The 19,837-nt window shown below is 44.8% G+C and overlaps 1 protein-coding gene across 2 annotated transcripts in view; it reads left to right on the plus strand.

Annotated features, from left to right (window-relative positions):
• plekho2 (pleckstrin homology domain containing O2) overlaps window positions 1-19,837 on the plus strand; it is a 65,461-nt gene that overhangs the window by 31,579 nt on the left and 14,045 nt on the right. Inside the window, exons 3-5 of one of the 2 annotated variants that reach the window (XM_088296665.1) lie at window positions 8,388-8,519; window positions 13,740-13,844; window positions 15,083-15,181. In XM_088296665.1, coding sequence (XP_088152791.1) covers window positions 8,388-8,519; window positions 13,740-13,844; window positions 15,083-15,181 — 336 coding nt within the window. The remainder of the gene's footprint in view (window positions 1-8,387; window positions 8,520-13,739; window positions 13,845-15,082; window positions 15,182-19,837) is intronic. The other variant, XM_088296664.1, reaches the window with a different exon arrangement.

Here is a 19,837-nt window from a genome sequence, read left to right on the forward strand (position 1 = left end):
TGCATCATTATTTATGCAGCCTAAAACTACCTTTGAATCAGTCCAGAAATATTCTTTGACTTGAGCATAGAGAAGTTCATCTTTTCACATGTTGCTGACCGAGACACTACGGCTGCAGTTAACTGGAGTCTGGGAATTGTAGTTGGTTTGGTCGGAGAGAGACGGGCTTTAGCCATTACTAGTGAACAGTGAATCTCCTCTTCAACATTTATTGCCCTGAAATAGGTGCATTTTCCAGAACCACTTGTACTTGCATCCGAAAAGTAGTGCAACTCAGTTTTTTGGAGCGCTCGGAAACTAGCAGGAAAGTAACAGCGTTGACTTTGTCAAGGTTGGCAAATTCACGTTGGCAGCTCTCCCACCTTGGTCTTAGTGCTTCTGGTAGGGTGTCATTCCAATCGATACTTTAGTGGCACATTTCCTGCAAGATCCTTTAACCGTTGAGCACATATGGCTCCAAGAAGCCAATTGGGTCGTAGATGGGTGCAACAGTAGCTAGAAGGTCTTGTCGTGTTGCTTTTAAAGCATTATCCAATCTGAAAGCGTCTTCTTCAATACTCCACAGAATGCCCAAGGTTCTTTCTTATGTCATGTAAATGCCAGGTCCTTTGTTGTTGTGTTTACAGAACATTCAGAAGTTGAAATACTTTGTTGAACATCATGTTCGAGATAAATTTATGTAGACGAAGCCCTCCTTGCTTGCATATTTCCGTGGCCTCTCGCGCAACTTGTGTCAAATCCGATGACACACTTACAAAGACGATCATCGAACTGCGGCCTAGGGTGTCCTGGTGCCAAGTGCACATATGGACACCCTTATGTTTGAACATGGTGTTCGTTATGGACAATCCGTGATGAGCACAGACGTCCAGTAACAGAACACCACTCTGGTTCAGATTGGGCGGGCCGTTCCTCCCAATTACGCCCTTCCAGGTCTCACTGTCATTACCCACGTGAGCATTGAAGTCCCCTAGCAGATAGAGGGAGTCTCCAGGGGGAGTACTCTCCATCACACCTTCCAAAGACTCCAAAAAGGGTGATACTCTGAACTGCTGTTTGGTGCATAAGCACAAACAACAGTCAGTACCCGTCCCCCCCACCTTGAGGCGGAGAGAGGCTACCCTCTCGTCCACCGGGGTGAACCCCAATGTACAGGCGCAAAGCCGGGGGCAATAAGTATGCCCACACCTGCTCAGCATCTCTCACCTTGGGCAACTCCAGAGTGGAAGAATGTCCAACCCCTCTCAAGAGGACTGGTACTAGAACCCAGGCTGTGTGTGGAGGTGAGCCCGACTATGTCTAGTCGGAACTTCTCTGCCTCGCACACCAGCTCTGGCTCCTTCCCTGCCAGAGAGGAGACATTCCATGTCCCAAGAGCTAGTTTCTGTAGCCGGGGATCAGAGCGCCAAGGTCCCTGCCTCTTGCCGCTGCCCGGCTCACATGGGACCCAACCCCTTTGCCCCCTCCCACAAGTGGTGAGCCCATGGGAAGGGGGACCCACGTTGCCTTTTCGGGCTGTGCCCGGCCGAGCCCCATGGGTGCAGGTCCGGCCACCAGATGCTCGCCAACGAGCCCCACCTCCAGGCCTGGCTCCAGAGGGGGTCCCTGATGACCTGCGTCCGAGCAAAGGAAAACTGGTCCAATAATGTTGTGCTTCATAAGGGGTTTGGTGAGCCAAGCTTTGTCTGGACCCTCACCTAGGACCTGTTTGCCATGGGTGACCCTACCAGCGGCAAAAAACCCCGACAACTTAGCTCCTAGGATCATTGGGACACGCTCTCACCAATCTCTATTTAAGTCTGCCAACAGGAGAACTTATGCTACCCACAGACACAAATACTGATTGAGTTTCTCACAGGCACCTGTTGGTTGCGCAGGGTGAAAAACTTAATCAGTACCTGTGTTACGTGACAGCAGTAAATTAGTGAATGTTCACCCGGCTGATTTCTCCTCGACTCTAAAAAACAAATTTATCACCCGCTGCAATGGCACTGACTCGGAAGAAGCGGCTTCAGGCAGTTGCCGGAGCGCTTGATCGCTGGAGGGTGATGACGAATGAGCCGTGCATGATCCTTTCCAACTGGTTTAATTTTACCTTTGCTGCTGCATACTATAATTGTGAGTGCAGCCGCCTGATATTTAACTTGTACTTTAATTAATTTTAGTTATTTTTCCAAGATGTTAAACAGAATTGTTAAGAGTGGATCTTATAAATACTACCGTTTTTAAAAATTCAGCCCCCAGGCCAGTTTAGTACCGGGGCTCGGTAACCATCTCTATCCAGCATTAATCAAGATTCACAAATACAGTATACAAAGCATAATTTAACAATGGCAATTACCAGCAAGCTTTGATTTGGCGCGCAGAGATTCACTTCTCAGTTCTGGTGCTGTCGATGTGCTGGCTCCCAGCATTGATGGCTGAGAAGGAGGATGCCACCGGTTGGGTACAGCTCCCTCTCAACCACTGATGCCAGGAACCCCCCCAGGCAAATAGCCCGCTACTGCTCACCACTAGAAGCAGAATGTCCTGCACTGAATCAAAGCATGCTGGGAAGTGTGTGGCTTTACCATTGTTATAACATACTGTATATATTGTTATTATATTACTTCAAAACCTAACTATATTTCGAATTTCATATGTACTAGTGGGTGAAATAGTGAAAGCTTGTAACCAAAACGCAGAGGTAGGGGGTCAAGGCCTTCTCTGCTTGCCTAAAATAATCAAGAAAACATGATCATATTCTTTACTTTGTTGTCATATTATATCCTAGTGTTGAATTTTTAGGTTTTGTCCAATCAGAATTCAGCTAGCTCGCGCTGTCAGATTTCATAATACCAGTAGCACGCACTGTTCGTCCGAGGCCTTCAGATACAATTGTAAGGGCGTCTGTTCTGTGTCTCAAGGGGGCTTTTACAGTTGCTAGAGAGTGGCGAAATCCAATCAGATCTCGACTTGATGACAGTAAGGCCTTCTCGCTGGCATTATGTTGAAGGTGATGAACGTGCCTTGTGATTGGATATTCAGTTGAGAGGGGGCAGCACTATGCGGAATCAACACACCAGAAAGTCGTAACTGGTGACCGTTCCAGGGCTCTTACAATTAGCCGATTAGTCTAAAAAATTATTTTTAAAACATTTTCCAAATAATCCAGCAATTATTTTGGCATTGACAATTATTAATTCACAAAAACACCTGTGAACATAACATTTGGATTCTTTATTTATTAAACCAAAAAACAAACAAAAAAACTTGAAATTGAATCAACAGTCACAACTCTCTTTAGGCAAGCATCAAGACGTGTGAACATCCATCCATCCATCCATTTTCTGTACCGCTTGTCCTCACTAGGGTAGCGGGGGGTGCTGGAGCCTATCCCAGCTATCTTCGGGCAGTAGGCGGGGGACACCCTGAACTGGTTGCCAGCCAATTGCAGGGCACACAGAGACAAACAACCATCTGCGCTCACACTCATACCTAGGGGCAATTTAGAGTGTTGAATCAACCTGCCATGCATGTTTTTGGAATGTGGGAGGAAACCGGAGTACCCGGAGGAAACCCACACATGCACGGGGAGAACACGCAAACTCCACACAGGAAGGCCGATCAAACCCACGACCGCTGCTGTCTCTCACTGTGAGGCCATTGTGCTAACCAGTTGGGCCAGCGTGCCGCCCGACGTGTGAACATGAATGATGTATTTCCCTGTCGATGCATTACTGTGAAACAATGTGTGAGCGCATGTTCAGCAGCCCAAGTAACAGAATTAACAAGAATAAATAACTAAAAAATAAATAACTCTTACATAAACAAAAAACAATGAGGTCAAATACTGAAGGCCAGTTCAAGTGAATACAAACAGGATTTGACACAATTTCATTATCTTCTCATCTCTAGTGTCGTTTTGAGGAAACTGTGTGAATTAAGAGAAATGAAACTTAACAACGCACCTTAATTCGTCTCACATAACTTAGACACATAGACTAAAGACCTCTATTTTTTTGCTTTCTATCGTCTTCAAGCAGTATACCCAGGTGATGTCGCTTCAGGTGTTCGTTCTTCGTTGATTTACAAAGGCAACAACCAACTCGTTGGACTTTGTGTTGAAATATGTCCATACTTTGAACTTTCGTGTCCGTTTTTTTAGCTGCTTTGGCGTGCCGCTCTCCTGTTCCCCACCTGGAACGCTCGGATCTGGCGCCTCTGCCATTTATGCTGTTCTCCTTTCTTTTCTGCTGTGCGCACTTGTTTACAACTGAAGGTATGCACGTGCGGATATATATACACCATCAGCACTCGACGGTATGTTGTGCGTACTAATGTATTTACGTCATCGACTCGCGCCGTCTACGATATATTGTTCGCACCGACGTATATACTTCATCGAGTACGTCGACTAGTTGGGTCAGCCCTAGACCGTTCAAAATCTAAAATATATTCTTGCTTTTTTAAACCGCAATGTCCGAAGGAAGGAAAAGTGGGGATTGAATTGCAGATACACTTGCAAGGCCGTTTTTGAGACGGAAGTTTCAAGAGGACCTAGATTGTCCAACACTCACTCAGTTGTGCATAATTGTCTTTCTGTATCATTATTTCTCCAGCCGTGGTGTCATAAGTGATGGAAATATCAGGGGGATTTATTCAAGTCGGACTAAGTAGGACTTCACTGAAGGTGTAGGTGTTAAATGCACACATCAGGTACATTCAAAGTGATTAATTGTATCTCAGTTATTCTCTTTGTCATTGACATCCTCTTCCAACTGAAATTTTTTAAATGGTCTGGTCCAACTTTGAACACTTCATTCATCGTGTGGTGGGGTATAGTGTTCTTGAAAACAACTGCCAAGATACCAAGGTAAATAAACAATTTGACAATTTATCTTTGTTCTTTGTTTTACGATTTAACTTTGTTCTTTGTGCAGTTCATCGAAAAGAACTTTGCTTCTGGCTTTATTGTAAAATGTCATACTTTTAATTCTTTTTAATCATGCAGTAGGCGGGGTACACCCTAAACCACAGGTGTCAAACTCAAGGCCCAGGGGCCAGATCTGGCCCGCAACCTCATTTTATGTGGCCCGCAAAGGGCAAATCATCTGCATCAACTTCCTGTTTCTAGCATATTTTCTTCACTTTTAAAAACACTGAGATATGAGATATTGCCATTTATTTGTTACCAATCCTCCCCTTTTAAAATAAATTGAAACATTGTTGAACAATTACTTACTAGCTTCTGATTTCAAAACTGGCTTTCCAATCAATTTATATGGTTTCACAGTCTGAGGGAAACCACAACTACGATGTGGCCCATCCACAAAAATGAGTTTGACACCCCTAAACTGATTGTCAGTGTGCACATAACCCAACAACCTTTTACATGCGGTGCATAGGAGCGCTACGCTAGAGGGCGCCAAAGCGATGGAAGGAAAATCATTTTTGAGTGGCCATTTTGTGTATTAAACAGTTTGTTCACAGGTATGGTTTGACCTGATCACTAATGCTAATATAGGCACGTCACTGAGAGACACCCCTCTACTCCGTGACTGTCACGGCGCCTCCTCCACCTCCTGCGCGCCGTGCGCACACACAGACACAGAGTCCAGTGCGCGCGCCCTCCCAATATGGTCTAGCTGCAGCCACAAATTGGTGTTCCTGTTTTTTAACGGGAATGTCCCGTTCTGACAACGGGAACACCCCCTCGCGATCCTTCTCCGCCCTCTAGTACGCAAGCGGTCAGTGTTTACAATTCAAAAGTCTGATGGAGATGGAGAAGCAAAATAGAAAGTGCTCGGGGGCACAAAACCGAAAAAGAAAGAGGGGAGAGAGAGAGAAAGATTAGGCAGGCATGAAAACCAGCTTTTCAAAGTGGATAAAGGACAGTAGGTAAATTGTGATGTGTCAGCGTAGTCAGAGCCACACAGTCATTGTCTGTTTGTTGTTTTCGACTTAATATTTTTTCATTTTCATTTCATGGTTTTCCTTGTTTAGTGTGTGTCTTGTGCTCTATCTGATTGTGTTCACCTGTGCTTGTCGTCTCACTCCCTAGTGCAGAGGTATTCATTTAAAAGTCACAAAGGTCCACGACTAAAATTTCTTCCAATTAAAAGGTCCAAACCAAAGTCCAACTTCCCTTAATGTCTAGCCTATGTTCACATTTTTATATAGTTTCAAAATTTAGTCAGTTTCAACAGAGCACACTTAAATACTAAATATTTAGCAATGTTCCCATTAAACACCTTTGCCAGTCAAAAAAATATTAGGCGTTTATTTCGCATTCAAGAAAATGTGGCTCCAGGAACTTAAGTTTGCCACTTCCAGAAAAGAACAGTAAAATATCTCCTGCAGAAATATATCAAGTGCTAAGCATTGAGTTAACATCTTATCAGCCTAAAAAAAAAACGGAAATCTTAATTATCCAAGTAAAACAGGTCAACATGTTCAGTACACAATCAACAAAAATGGCTGTCCTCATGAAAAACTAATTCAAAATGAGCTTTGACACCACCTTTTCTTTTGAATATTATTTTAACTTCTCTTAATGAGCAAAATTAGTTTGTGACTGCCCTGCCAGTGACTTAATTCTGGGTTGGAACGCAGTCAGGGCCATTGGGATTTGGTAGATTATTTCACACATCTGGTCTTTGTGTTTTCCTTTAAATAATGTTTGTGCAACCGCATTTAAGCACTCCTTCACAACTTCCCCATCACTGAATGTTTTTTTATGTTTCCCCAAAATCCATGATACTTTTAGTGAACATTCGTTTGCATGCCGCTGGGCTGTAAACAAAAATGTAAACATCTGTTATACTGCACTCGAAGTTCTATGTTTTTGCGTGCGCTCACCTCAAACTTCAGCGGATAACTTTGCACAAAAGGGCGGTGCTTTGTTTCGTAGTGGCGCTTCGCAATGTGGCGACGGTTTCGGAGCATATAATGCACACTGGTTTTGAAACGGCTGCAGCCAGAACGAAACTAAATTTCTATGTCCATTCATTCAAAACAACACGCATCGACCTTGCTAACTTTTTAGCAAGGCATACTGTCAGCAACACTCTCTTCCGGTCTGCTGCGCAATTGGCAGTGGATCGTAAACAAAATATTTGATTGGCTCAAATCAGTGACGCCTTTTCTGTATTAACTAGAATTGCTGCGCCAACGTTTGCGAATGCGCCCTGAAAAAAAATCATCATAGATTGGTCATGGGTCCGTTCCGAACCATCGCGCGGTCCGGATCCGGATCCGCCATTTGGTGATGCCTGCCCTAGTGTGAACCAATCAGCTCCCTCAAACCCATTGTGTCTTGTCCAGGTGTCCCTCGTTGTCTCGTTAATTTGTTTATTTAGTTCCCTGGTTGCTTTCAGTTCTTGTTGGTCCATTGTCGCTCTCCGTGTCAAATTTTCATGTCCATGTCTTCATACTGTCTCGCCCATTCCAGTCAAATTTAGTTAAGTCGTTCTGTTTTGTTCGTCACTGTTGTTTTGCACGTTTTGATATTTTAGTTTTTCCAAGTTCCTTGTTTGCCTTTTGTTTTCGTTAATTAAATTCCATTTAAGTTACCCCCGCTGGTTTATGATGGGGATTGGGGGGTGGGGGAGGTGCATGCGTGTGTGGCGTGTCATACATTTGCTTGTAGTAAACGTGACATGATATAAAGTCAGTGGCTGTGTCTGTGTGTCTAATAAGAACCAACACATTTGAAGGAGGTTCTTAGGACAGATCCCAGAAATGCTTCTTGATAGTATTTGAGATTGCAATCATAAGAGTGTTCTAAAACCCTTTTCCACCACTGCATAAGATGAGTCTGACACTAATCAGATGCAGTGTCTAATAGGTAACTTATCAATTGAAAAATAAAGATTGATTGATTTTAAATAATGCTCTTATTTAAATTACATTTTTTGTATGTGGTTTGGCTGGTGTACTTTTTAAGAAATAAGTGAAGGAGAGAGAGACAGAACAGCCAGGGAAAGGCGACAGGTTTTATTATTATTATTATTATTATTATTATTATTTGGTATGCGTCTGTTATCTGTCTGCATACCCCCCAGAAAGTAGGTAGGTGAGCCCCTCGCCACAAAGTAAAGTTGCATGTACAACCGGAAGTTGGCTTGAGACCCTTGGCTCCTCGACCAAACTAATTTTACTTTAAATTGATTTAGCTAGCATGGGGGGCCGGATATAGTGGGAAGCTGGATGTGGACCACAGGTCTTGAGTTTGATGTCTGATCTAAGTTATTTAAAGTCAATATAAGCAGATTGCATAATGGATGGCTGGGCATATCTGTATCGTGGAAAATGGGTTCCTTCACACCCTCTGAATTGTATTATATTATGTACTTTAGGCTAGTTTATTTACAATATTGATGAATGAAACGTACTTTGTGTTATAGGACCACAAGAACTGCATTGAAAGTCTTGACCTACAAAACTATGATGAATGTCATGAATTAAAAAGTCTTTTCATGAGGAAACACAGACTGATCCTTATTCGATCGCCCAAGTCTGGAAGTAAGGTAAGTAAGGTGAAAGAAATTTTTTATGAAATGACAATTCATATACAACATATAGATGTGTTGAGTGCTGATTGACTGACAGGCCAGAGGGATTCAAAACTAGTCCAACTCAGACCTGGCTCTCCACACCGTAGCCTTAAGGGGAGCTTAGCTCTATATTTTTGATGCTACTGTACTCTCCATGCAGCACCGCTTATTCCGTCAATGCTCTTAAGCGGCGGCCTGCTGAGAAGTTCTACCATAGACAACATTGTCAGTACATATACACCCGAGCGGCCCCCGCGCGGCCCGACAGGTACCCCCGCACCGCGCCGGGAGGGGTGCAGCCGCCCCGAGATGGCAGGACTGAGACAAGGAAAACTCGACACCGGATCGTAGCACGAGCAGGATCCGCCGGTCCTCTCGAAGCTGTAGAAAAAAGGCGATGCTGGACTTTTTGTCCTTTCTAACAGTGTTTGCAAAGTTATGCCAAATGGCCTTAACTTTGATTCACTCTGGTGGTGTCTCCAAAGCGTTATGGTAAATGGCCTCAACTTTGGCCAATTCTGGTGGTGTCCAAGTATGTCTTTTTTCTGTTTTCTACTTTACCAACGAATCTTATTTATATTGGTGTCACGCAAGCCGTGCTAATTACACAATTTATGGCCCTCTTCAGGCCGTTGTATTTTCTTTAATTTGTAATTTCAATATGATCTTAAACGTTTCTTCAACCCAGTCATTGATAGCTTTGCACATTTCATGTTGCTACATTAACCAACAGTCATTTGAACAATTCATTGTGACCATATGGTCAGGCATAATTTTTTTAAACATCCTATCTATTTTAATAGGTCTAGTTGTGGTTTTTAAGGCACTTGCAGTCATATAAATGATCCTCATGGTGGTGATGTTGTTCTTAGAGTGTTAGAGGTGAGCACACGTTTTTAGTGTTTTCTGAGTGAAAGGGGCATTTTTGCATAAACAGGCCTATCTATGGTGGTGATTTTATGGGCGGGAGGTCTACGTAATGACCAGCCTTGTGCATCTTGGAAGGATTTGGCCAGACCTTGAACTCTCATGGTTGCAAAGCTTGTGTCTCTGTCCTTAGTGCTGATCAGAAGTTTTTTTTCTTTCTTGTTTGAATTTATCTCTTGATGCTTTTTACATGTGTTGCGTACTTTAAAAGCACCAAACCAGACACCACATCACCCACTTGAGTATGTTGACTTTGACACCTGTATTGGATGTGGCAAAGTGAATCGATTTGTGAAAATGCCTCACTTTACTCCTTGGAGATGTGTCATCAGAAATCAGAATCAGAAATCAAAAATCAGAAATGCCTTTATTGTCATTGTACAGTGTGCAACAAGATTAGAGAGCTCCCCTCGCCAGTGCAATACAACAATAATTTCATTAAATATATAATTTAGATAAATAAAAGAATAAATAATGAGATGGAAAATAATACGAATTTGATAAATAAATAAATAAATAAAAACACATTCCGTCGCTGTTCTGCAAGATAAGGGTGGTTGTGCGTGTGTGTGAGAGTTCAGAATGGAGATGGCTCTCGGAAAGAAATGCACCTGTAGCGCCTGCCAGAGGGCAACAGGTCGAACAGGTGTGAGTTTGGGTGAGTAATGTCTTTGACGATATTGAGAGCTCTGCTGAGACACCGGGTGGTGTAGATGTCCGACAGGGAGGGGAGAGGGCAGCCTATAATCCTCTGTGCCGTTTTGACTGTCCTCTGGAGCCTCACTCGGTCTGCCTCAGTGCAGCTGCTGTACCAGGTGGAGACACAATAGGTCAGCAGGCTCTCGATGGACGATTGGTAGAAGGCCAGCAGCAGCTGCTTGTCCAGATTGATTTTCCTGAGGGTCCTCAGGAAATGCAGACGCTTGTGGACCTTCTTTACCACTGCTGTGGTGTTGTGTGTCCAGGAGAGGTCATCTGAGATCTGTACTCCCAGGAACTTGAATGTGTGGACGCTCTCCACACATTGACCTCTGAGGTAGAGGGGGGGAGGCACAGTCTGACAGAGCTGCAGTCTGTTGTCCTCAGACCAAGCCGTCTCTGGACCTCCTCCCTGTAGGCTGTCTTGACCACTGTCGTATCGTCAGCAAATTTGATGATGGTGTTGTTACCGTGGGCATCAAGACAGAACTCATTGGATTATTACTGAACCATTGATTTTGATTGTGTTATGTCATTCTAATAAAAAAATATATATATAGTTTGCAAATCTTATTGCTAATAGGATGGCCTCATCCAATATGCTGACACGCTGACATATTGATCAACCAACAGGTCACCTGACTCAAGGTGGTGTCTGCAGCAGAAATAAAATAAAAGGAAAACAAAGGAAAAGAAAATGGATCTTCATTTTATATGTCTAAAGGGCTTTTGGCTCACCTGGTTTCTTCTATAATGTGGTTGATTTGAATAATATCTCATAAGAGGAATATCTTATAAGTATTTCATATATTTCACAGAATAACTTCACACAGTCAGTACAAATGATGTTATGTTAGTTGAAGTTATGTTGAATAACTATATGAATGTAATAATAAATATATATGAATAAAATATATTTTAATAATCTGATAAATTTTGTTTTGCCATCCACTCTCTGTGTATCCATGGGGGTCGCCATTGTCAAGCGACGTCAGATTGAAACAACTCGGTGATGATGGGGGTGGATATTTTTTCTCCTTACTCCTCCCAGTTTGAGTGGCATTTCAGTGCATTTCTTAAAGTCGGTGGGCAGAAAACTCAGGTATCCCATTTTCCCGGAATACAGCATACGTTGCTGACTCCAATGTAAAATGTCCCTCCTCACTGACTACAGCTCGGCATTCAGTACTATCATCCCAGACATCCTCATCACCAAATAGACATTCTCGACCTCCCCGCCCTCAAATACACCTGGATTAAGGACTTTTTGACCAACAGGGCTGTGACGCTCGGCCCCTACACATCCTCTACCCGAACGCTGAGCACCGGTTCCCCTCAGGGGTGCGTGCTGAGGCCTCTCCTGTACGCTCTCTATACCTATGATGCAGCCCGGCCCATGGAAACACCATCGTCAAATTTGCTGACAATACGAGAGTGTCAGTCTGATCTCAAAAGGAGATGAGGCAGTGTGTGGCGAGAGTCCAAGCATTCAAGTTCCTGGGAGTACAGATCTCTGATGACCTCTCATGGAGAAATAACACCACAGCAGTGATACAGAAGGTCCATCAGCGTCTGCACTTCTTGAGGGTCTTTAGGAAATTCAATGTGGATAGCAAGCTAATGCTGGCCTTCTACCACTCGTCCATCGAGAGCCTGCTGACTTACTGTGTCTCCACCTCGTACGGCAGCTGCACTGAGGCAGACAGAGAGAGGTTTCAGAGGACAGTCATAACAGTGCAGAGGATTATTGGCTCCCCTCTCCCCTCCCTCCCTGTCGGACATCTACACCATCTGGTGCCTCAGCAGAGCTCACAATGTCAATGTGTCAAAGAAATTAGGTTGTCATATTATCAAGTTTCAAACTATGCTTACAGGTCATTTAATTTTCAAGTGAACATTGTACCCTTGTTATACAGTGTTGACAGAAGTGCCTGCACTGATAGGAAGAGACAAGTCAGGCGCACATTCCAGACTGATACGAAGTAAAAGTGTCTGAGATCCAAGGACACAAACTGAAGTCACACTGACCGTTATGCGAGGGGTGTTTCCATTCTGTATGAGTTGCATATTCAAATTGCTTTGCTGCGATACAATAAAAACCCCTGACTGCAGGGGGCTGCTCCTCGCGAGTGACAAAAACGATCTTGGCTGGTTGATTCATTTTGTTCAGGCTTGTTTTAATAGAAACTTCCCTGACAATCATCAAGGACAATACTCACCTGAGCTCACACCTCTTCGGCCTGTTGCACTCTAGCAGGCGCTATTAGTGCATCAAAACAAAGATTAACATATTACAAAACAGTTTCTTCCCAAGAGCCATCTCCATGCTGAACTCTCGCTCACAACCATCCTTACTTTGCAGAATTGCAACATAATGTGTTTTAATTAATTTTCTATTTATTCTTTAATTGTTTGATCTTTAATTAATTTAATTGATATTTTTAATTAAATTATTGTTATATTGCACTGGAGAGGGGAGCTCCCCAATCTCATACACTGACTGCAATGACAAAGGGCATTGTGATTCTATATATATTTATATATATATATATATATATATATATATATATATATGTGTGTGTGTGTGTATGCATGTATGCATAAACGACTGCCATTGATGTCTGTTTTTCCTTTCTTGTCTGAAATATTTTGTATGTTCCAGTTGGTTCTCCCCCCTTGATTTCTTAGAGCAGAAAGCATTGTTGATTTAGGGATTCCCCAATAAACTAGAGGGCTCGGCGCAGTGTGCCTCAGAGCGAAGTTGGTGTTTGCATTTATGACATACTTTTGTGGATACCGGAAGTTTTTCTGTTGCACAAACTACAGTATACCAAACTTACAAAAATGTGTTCCGTTGACATTTTAGCAATGTTAATATCATCACCCGTTATTATTGTATTCACAATATCAGTTCTTGCATATTCCAATCCAACCAAACCAATCCTTGAATAAATCTCCCAAAAGGTACAGCACATCATATTTTCATTTTTTATACAATTAAAAACACATTTTCTGAAACCCTACATGTCATTATATGCAATCAAATGATTGGATTAAAATGCAATCAACTTTCCTTCCTATCTGCAAACTATATTGATACTCCCTTTACAAAGATTTTCTGTTTGAAATCACACTGTTGAGAGGTATTCATTTGACAATGTTTATTAGAGTACTGTGATGCACCATACTTAGAGCTGTTTCTAATATTCTAACCTTCATTCAGTAAAATGGGAAAAACAAAATAATAGAACCAGCGCTCAATATGGTGTAATCCAGCATCTCACCATTGCAATGATCTTCAATGTTTGAGAAGTAAGGGGATCTGTGTTTGCGTTATCATGATGGAAACACTGCTGTATCTTTGCTAGATAGAGATAAAAATGGGAATCGGTATAGTATAACGAATGTACTGTTGTCCTCCTTAATGACGGTCTTAGTAACATGCTAGCTATTGTTATGATAGATATTGCAAATTGATCCACAATCACACTTTCATTGAGGCACAAGCCACATGATTTTATTTTATTGTTTTTTTAAAGATTTTTTATTAAACCCTGCTTTTTATAATTTGAACAGATCCATAATATTAAATTCCAAGTGACGACTGCAGAGGAAAAGGAGGCTTGGATTCAAGCCCTAAGTGATGGAATCAACCGAGCAAAGAACAAAGTGTTGGATGAGGTATTATAAAATTACAATAAAATGTGTTTTCCTAGAAATCAGACTCCACTTATGTGGGGCTCACTGAATATAGAGTCTGGATGTGTCAGAGCTGCATCAAGTATTCCTCAAAAAAGAGGTTAAAGTATTAAAAAAAAAAAAAAAAAATCGGAACATTATACCCTTAAAACGGACTGGTTAAAATGACCTCCAAATTGTTTTTATTACACCAATCTAGTTCGTAGTGATGTGTCTGACCAATCGTTTCGTTTAAACAACCAATCTATAGTGGTGATAGGGCCAAGTGATCCAAATTGGTAATTTTAACCAATATAATGGCTAGTTTTGTTGGCGGCGGGGGGGACATTCACATCCAGTGGCAATTTAGAGTGTTCACTTAATTAAGTTAGCATGCATGTTTTTGGAATAGTCACCCGCAGGAAACCCACGCAGGCTCGGTGAGAACATGCAAAGTCCACACGGGTAAGCCTCAGCCCGGATTCAAACCCACAACCTCTGCACTGTGAGACGGATGTGATAGCCACAATGCAAAGTTGCCCGGAATTGAGCTATCTGGAACAAAATATCAAAAATGTTACACCTACAGTGCAGTTCATTTGCTTCACCTCAACAAACACTGCAATACAATACAATACAATACAATACAATATACTGTATACTATAATAAAATTGAAAGTGTGAAATTTCTTTTTCACAAGTAGGTCAAGCGTTCATTGGTTAATTAAATGAAATGTATGAATTGCAATTGTTTTTTTTTTTTTAATTAATGAAATTAATTTACTTGTTTTCCAAGTCTAGATCTACTACACACTGCACATGAATACAACCCAAGAGTTGGGCACGTTAAGTGTACTCTCTGTAACCCATTTCATTGGTTGTTTGGCTAATCAATAAAATTGGTAGTCAGAATATCTTCTCCTTACACTTGGCATCACTTCATAATTACGTTTTGCCGAAAGTTGTCATGAGGCTGAGTTATGGTAGCCCATAAGTGATAAAAAGAAAACAAAAGAAAACACCCACAAAATGCCCATGGCAGTGACAAAAAACAGATGGGGCCACACTAACATTAAACTTTGATGTAAAAAAAGGGGGCCGCAAATTATCATCGGGCTGTGAGTTTGGGACCCATGCTATGAATGAGTATCCCGATATAAAAGAGATGTATGTACCTTATCTATTGGCATCCATAAGCTGGAAAAACTGCAGTATATACTGACTATATTTTTTTTCCACAGGTTAAGATGGATGAAAGCAGTAATTTACCGCATTTAACTCGAACAAGACCCAAAGGGAACCGTAACCGGCGCCCACCAACCAGGATTCATATGAAAGAGGTTTCTGTGATTGAGTGTGCATGCATGACAAAAATCATTAAAATCCTTGTGTGATGTTTGTTTTTTAAATTTAAACTAACCTTTATTTAAAGAGCACTTGAAAAAACATTTCCGCATAAAATTCAGTGGTTCTCAATCTTTTTTCAGTGATGTGAAATATTTTTTCAGCCAAGTGCCCCTTAACCCTCGCAAATCATTTATATATAATAATAATAATAATAAGAGTTAAAACATGCCATCGGAGTCCGATTTATTAATCTTTAGAACCTTTCAAACTTCATTTGTATTGGTTTACAAAAAAATAATCAACATAAAATGTCCTCTTTTGGATCATAGAAGAGATCTGCAACTTGTGGGCGTAAATCAAAAAAAAAAAAAAACATAATCTTCAACATATAACCATAATTTTGCTGACTCTGGTTTGGCCTTCTTTTGCAATTGTGCCTGAGTTATTTCAGAAGACTTGTGCTTCCACCACAATTCCATTGTTTGCGACTTCTTGTGATTGACAGCTAACGATAGATGCCATGTGACAAGTTGGGTCGAACCATTCTAGTATGGGGAGAAACTGGGTTTTTAAAATAATGCCATTGAATAACTTACTGAATATAAAATGTACCAGTTTTTACAGGATTTCTGCATGTTTGTTTTATTTAAAATCTTGCGTATCCCCTGGAGTTCCTTCAAGTACCCCCAGGGCTACGCGTACCCCCATTTGAGAACCACTGAACTATATTATTACTACTATTTCAATAAATGTATCCTTTATGACAAATGTCCAGCTTGGGCCAAGACATTGCCCCAAAAATGACAATTGGAAGAGGATCTGATTGGGAACAAGGAATAATTGGGATCAAATCAATCATTTAAATGTACCCGATGTGGCGCAAGTTCACAACCCGCGTGAGGAAGAGCGGCTCAGATAATGGATGGATAGATGGATGGGTGCCTGGATGGTTCTATGCATAGGTTAATTAGACCCCAGAATGACTTAAATGTTACTATTTCTTTAAACGCCCCCCAAAACCAACAAACTCAATTTCTGCTCCATCGCAGCAGATTATGTGAAGCCGGAAGTACCGCTTCCATAAATACACACTTCTTCCAATCATGATTTTAACGGCTCTGGCAAAAAGATTGACAAGATTGTATCATATGAATGTACAGCATTTATTGTATTGGAGAGTCTCTTAAAGGACAGAGGAGGGCTGGGGTTAAAAAAGACACATACAACTCAAAGTTACCCAGCAAATAGAAAGCTGTTGAGTGTGCAACCAGAAGTTCCGCCAACAGGCATGCTTTTTCCAACAACAGTTCTAACAGCAGCAGGCCCGATTTCTGATTAATGTGGCAAAAATGTTTGACAGTATAGTGTCTCTTTTATTGAAAATAAGGGGGAAAGCAAGATATTACAGAAGAGCATTACTTTACTGTAATTTAATGCATCTCTGAACGGATGAAGTTATTCAGTAAGCACATTCAGCTGACTAAGATGTAACTCAGGAGGGGTTTTCTTCCACGATAATAAATGTGCAGCAAATCAAAAAGCAACATCCGAATAAAACTGTGGCCAACAGAGAGCAATTGCGGTCTCTCTCTCTCGCTCTCTATATATATATATATATATATATATTATTATTTTTTTTTTTTTCTGTGTTGTACTTGCAGCATTGATATCCATATTTATTTCTTTGATCACCGGACCAATATAACACTTTGATAGTTTCAGAATGTTTTCTGTCTCTTTTATTCCTTCATCACTCAACACGCTCGCCTTCAATCCACCAACTACCATAAAAGGGCATCACAACCAACGTAAAGTGTCCGCATGTAAAACATGAGAAATTTACAACAGTTACAAAAAGTATACTTAACATTGCAATAAATGTGACATGACATTCAACAAAATACAAATATAACAATATTGACATTTTGGCATATTATTTGTCAGGGTTCGCCGGAAGGAGAGTTGGAGGAAGGACCCAAGATGCGAGGAAGCGGGGAAAAGGGTAACTTAAAGGGAATTTATTAAATGAATCAAACAAGGACAATCAACGTGGCAGGGTGCAAAATAACAAAGGCAAACTAAACGTGACTAAACTGGATCAAGGACAAAGAACAAAACATGACGGAAACGAACTAAGCGGGGATATGAAACGGGACAGGGACAGGTGACAAGAGCTGGGGGCATGAACGAGAGCAGGAGCGAGAGCGGGGGCGAGAACAAGAGCATGAACGAGATCAGAGAGCGGTCGTGACAGTCCATAACGGAGCAATGCACCGACACTGAGTTGTCGGCACGGGGTGTTTAAGTAGTCCAGTCATTAGGGGAGCAGATGGGGAATCAGGTGTGTGACGGTTAACGGGGAACAGGTGCGTGGCTGGTGGGGACAAGTGCTGAGGGGAAAACGCCCCACTCAGCTGACAAAATAAACAAAACCCAGGACATGGCAAAAATGTGAAAAATAATAACAAAAAACCTGACATGACCGACACAGGTCATGACAGTACCCCCCCTTAAGGGACGGATCCCAGACGTCCCAAAACAAAACAGAAAAAAAAAAAAACAATTTCCAAGAACGAGGGTGGGCGGAAGGGGTCAGGAGGTGGGACCACAACCCGTGTTCGAGGCCGGTCTGGCGGATGTCCGGGAGGCCAGACCAGCGAGTCCCTTCATGGGCCTTCAGGCGGCCGTCCGGGTGGCCAGACCTGCAAGTCCCGCCGTGGCCATTCGGGCGGACGTCCGGGAGGTCCAGATCGCCACACGAAGTACGGCGACGAGGCTGAGACGAGAAGCGGCGGCGGGACGCCGGGCGCAGCCGAGACAGGAGCTTGGAGCGGCAGCGGGCCGGGCGCAACCGCGACAGGAACTTGGAGCGGTGGCGGACCGTCGGGCGCAGCCGAGACAGGAACTTGGAGCGACGGCGGACCGTCGGGTGCAGCCGAGACTGGAGCTTGGAGCAGCGGCGGACTGTCGGGCGTAGCCGAGACAGGAACTTGGAGCGACGGCGGACCGTCGGGTGCAGCCGAGACTGGAGCTTGGAGCAGCGGCGGACCGTCGGGTGCAGCCGAGACCGGAGCTTTGGAGCAGCGGCGGACCGTCGGGTGCAGCCGAAACCGGAGCTTGGAGCAGCGGCGGACCGGGCGCTGCCGAGACAGGAACTTAGAGCGGCGATGGACCAGGCGCAGCCGAGACCGGAACGTGGAGCAGCAACGGACCGGGCGCAGCCGAGACAGGAACTTGGAGCAGCAGCGGGCTGGGCGCAACCGCGACAGGAACTTGGAGCGGCGGCTGATCGTCGAGCGCCGGCAAGACAGGAACCTGGAGCGGCGGCTGATCGTCGAGCGCCGCCGAGACAGGAACCTGGAGCGGCGGCTGATCGTCGTGCCCCGCCGAGACAGGAACCCGGAGCGGCGGCTGATCGTCGAGCGCCGCCGAGACAAGGACTCGGAGCGGCGTCTGATCGTCGAGCGCCGCCGAGACAGGAACTGGGAGCGGCGGTGGATCGTCGGCCACCACCGAGGCAGGAACCTGGCGCGACAACGGTTTGTCGGGCGCCGCAGAGACGAGAGGCGGCAGTGGGTCGTCGACCGCCGTTGATGCAGGAACTGGGAGCGGCGGCGGGTCATCGAGCACCGCCAAGGCAGAGGCGAGAGGCGGCGGTGGGTCGTCGACCGCTGTTGATGCAGGAACTGGGAGCGGCGGTGGGTCATCGAGCGCTGCCGAGGCAGAGGCGAGACGCGGTGGCAGATCGTCGTCCATCGCCGAGGTAGGAACCTGGAGCGGCGGCGGGTCGTCGTCCACCGCCGAGGCAGGAACCGGGAGCGACGGCGGGTCGTTGAATGCCGCCGAGGCCGAGACGAGAGCGGCGGTGGGTTGTTGGCCGCCGCCGAGGCAGGAACGAGAAGCGGCGGCGTGTCGTCGTCCACCGCCAAGGCAGGAACCGGGAGCGACGGCGGGTCGTTGAATGCCGCCGAGGCCGAGACGAGAGCGGCGGTGGGTTGTCGGCCGCCGCCGAGGCAGGAACGAGAAGCGGCGGCGTGTCGTCGTCCACCGCCGAGGCAGGAACCTGGAGCGGCGGCGTGTCGTCGTTCACCGCCGGTGCAGGAACCGGGAGCGGCGGCGCTTCGTCAGCCGCCGCTGGGGCAGAGACGAGAAGCGGTGGCAGTTCATCGGACGCCGCCGAGGCCGAGACGGGAAGCGGCGGCGTGTCGTCGTCCACCGCCGAGGCAGGAACTTGGGACGGGCGCAGGGCGTGCGCCGTTGGGTCGTGGACTTGAGGCGGACACAGGGCGTGCTCCGCTGGAACGGGGACTTGGGACGGACGCAGGACGTGCCCCGCCTGAACATGGACTTGAGGCGGGTGCAGGACGTGCTCCGCTGGGACATGAGCTTGAGGCGGACGCCGGACGTGCTCCGCCGGGACATGAGCTTGAGGCGGACGCCGGACGTGCTCCGCCGGAACATGAGCTTGAGGCGGACGCAGGACGTGCTCCGCCGGGACATGAGCTTGAGGCGGACGCAGGACGTGCTCCGCCGGGACTTGGGCTTGGGGCGGACGCAGGGCGTGCTCCGCCGGAACATGGACTTGGGGCGGACTCAAAACGTGCTCCGCCGGAACGTGGACTTGGGGCGGACGCAAGACGTGCTCCGCC

This window comes from Idiotropiscis lumnitzeri, chromosome 5 (genome assembly GCF_059441095.1).
Source record: "Idiotropiscis lumnitzeri isolate Australia: NSW breed Sydney's pygmy pipehorse chromosome 5, RoL_Ilum_1.0, whole genome shotgun sequence".
NCBI classification, from domain to species: domain Eukaryota; kingdom Metazoa; phylum Chordata; class Actinopteri; order Syngnathiformes; family Syngnathidae; genus Idiotropiscis; species Idiotropiscis lumnitzeri.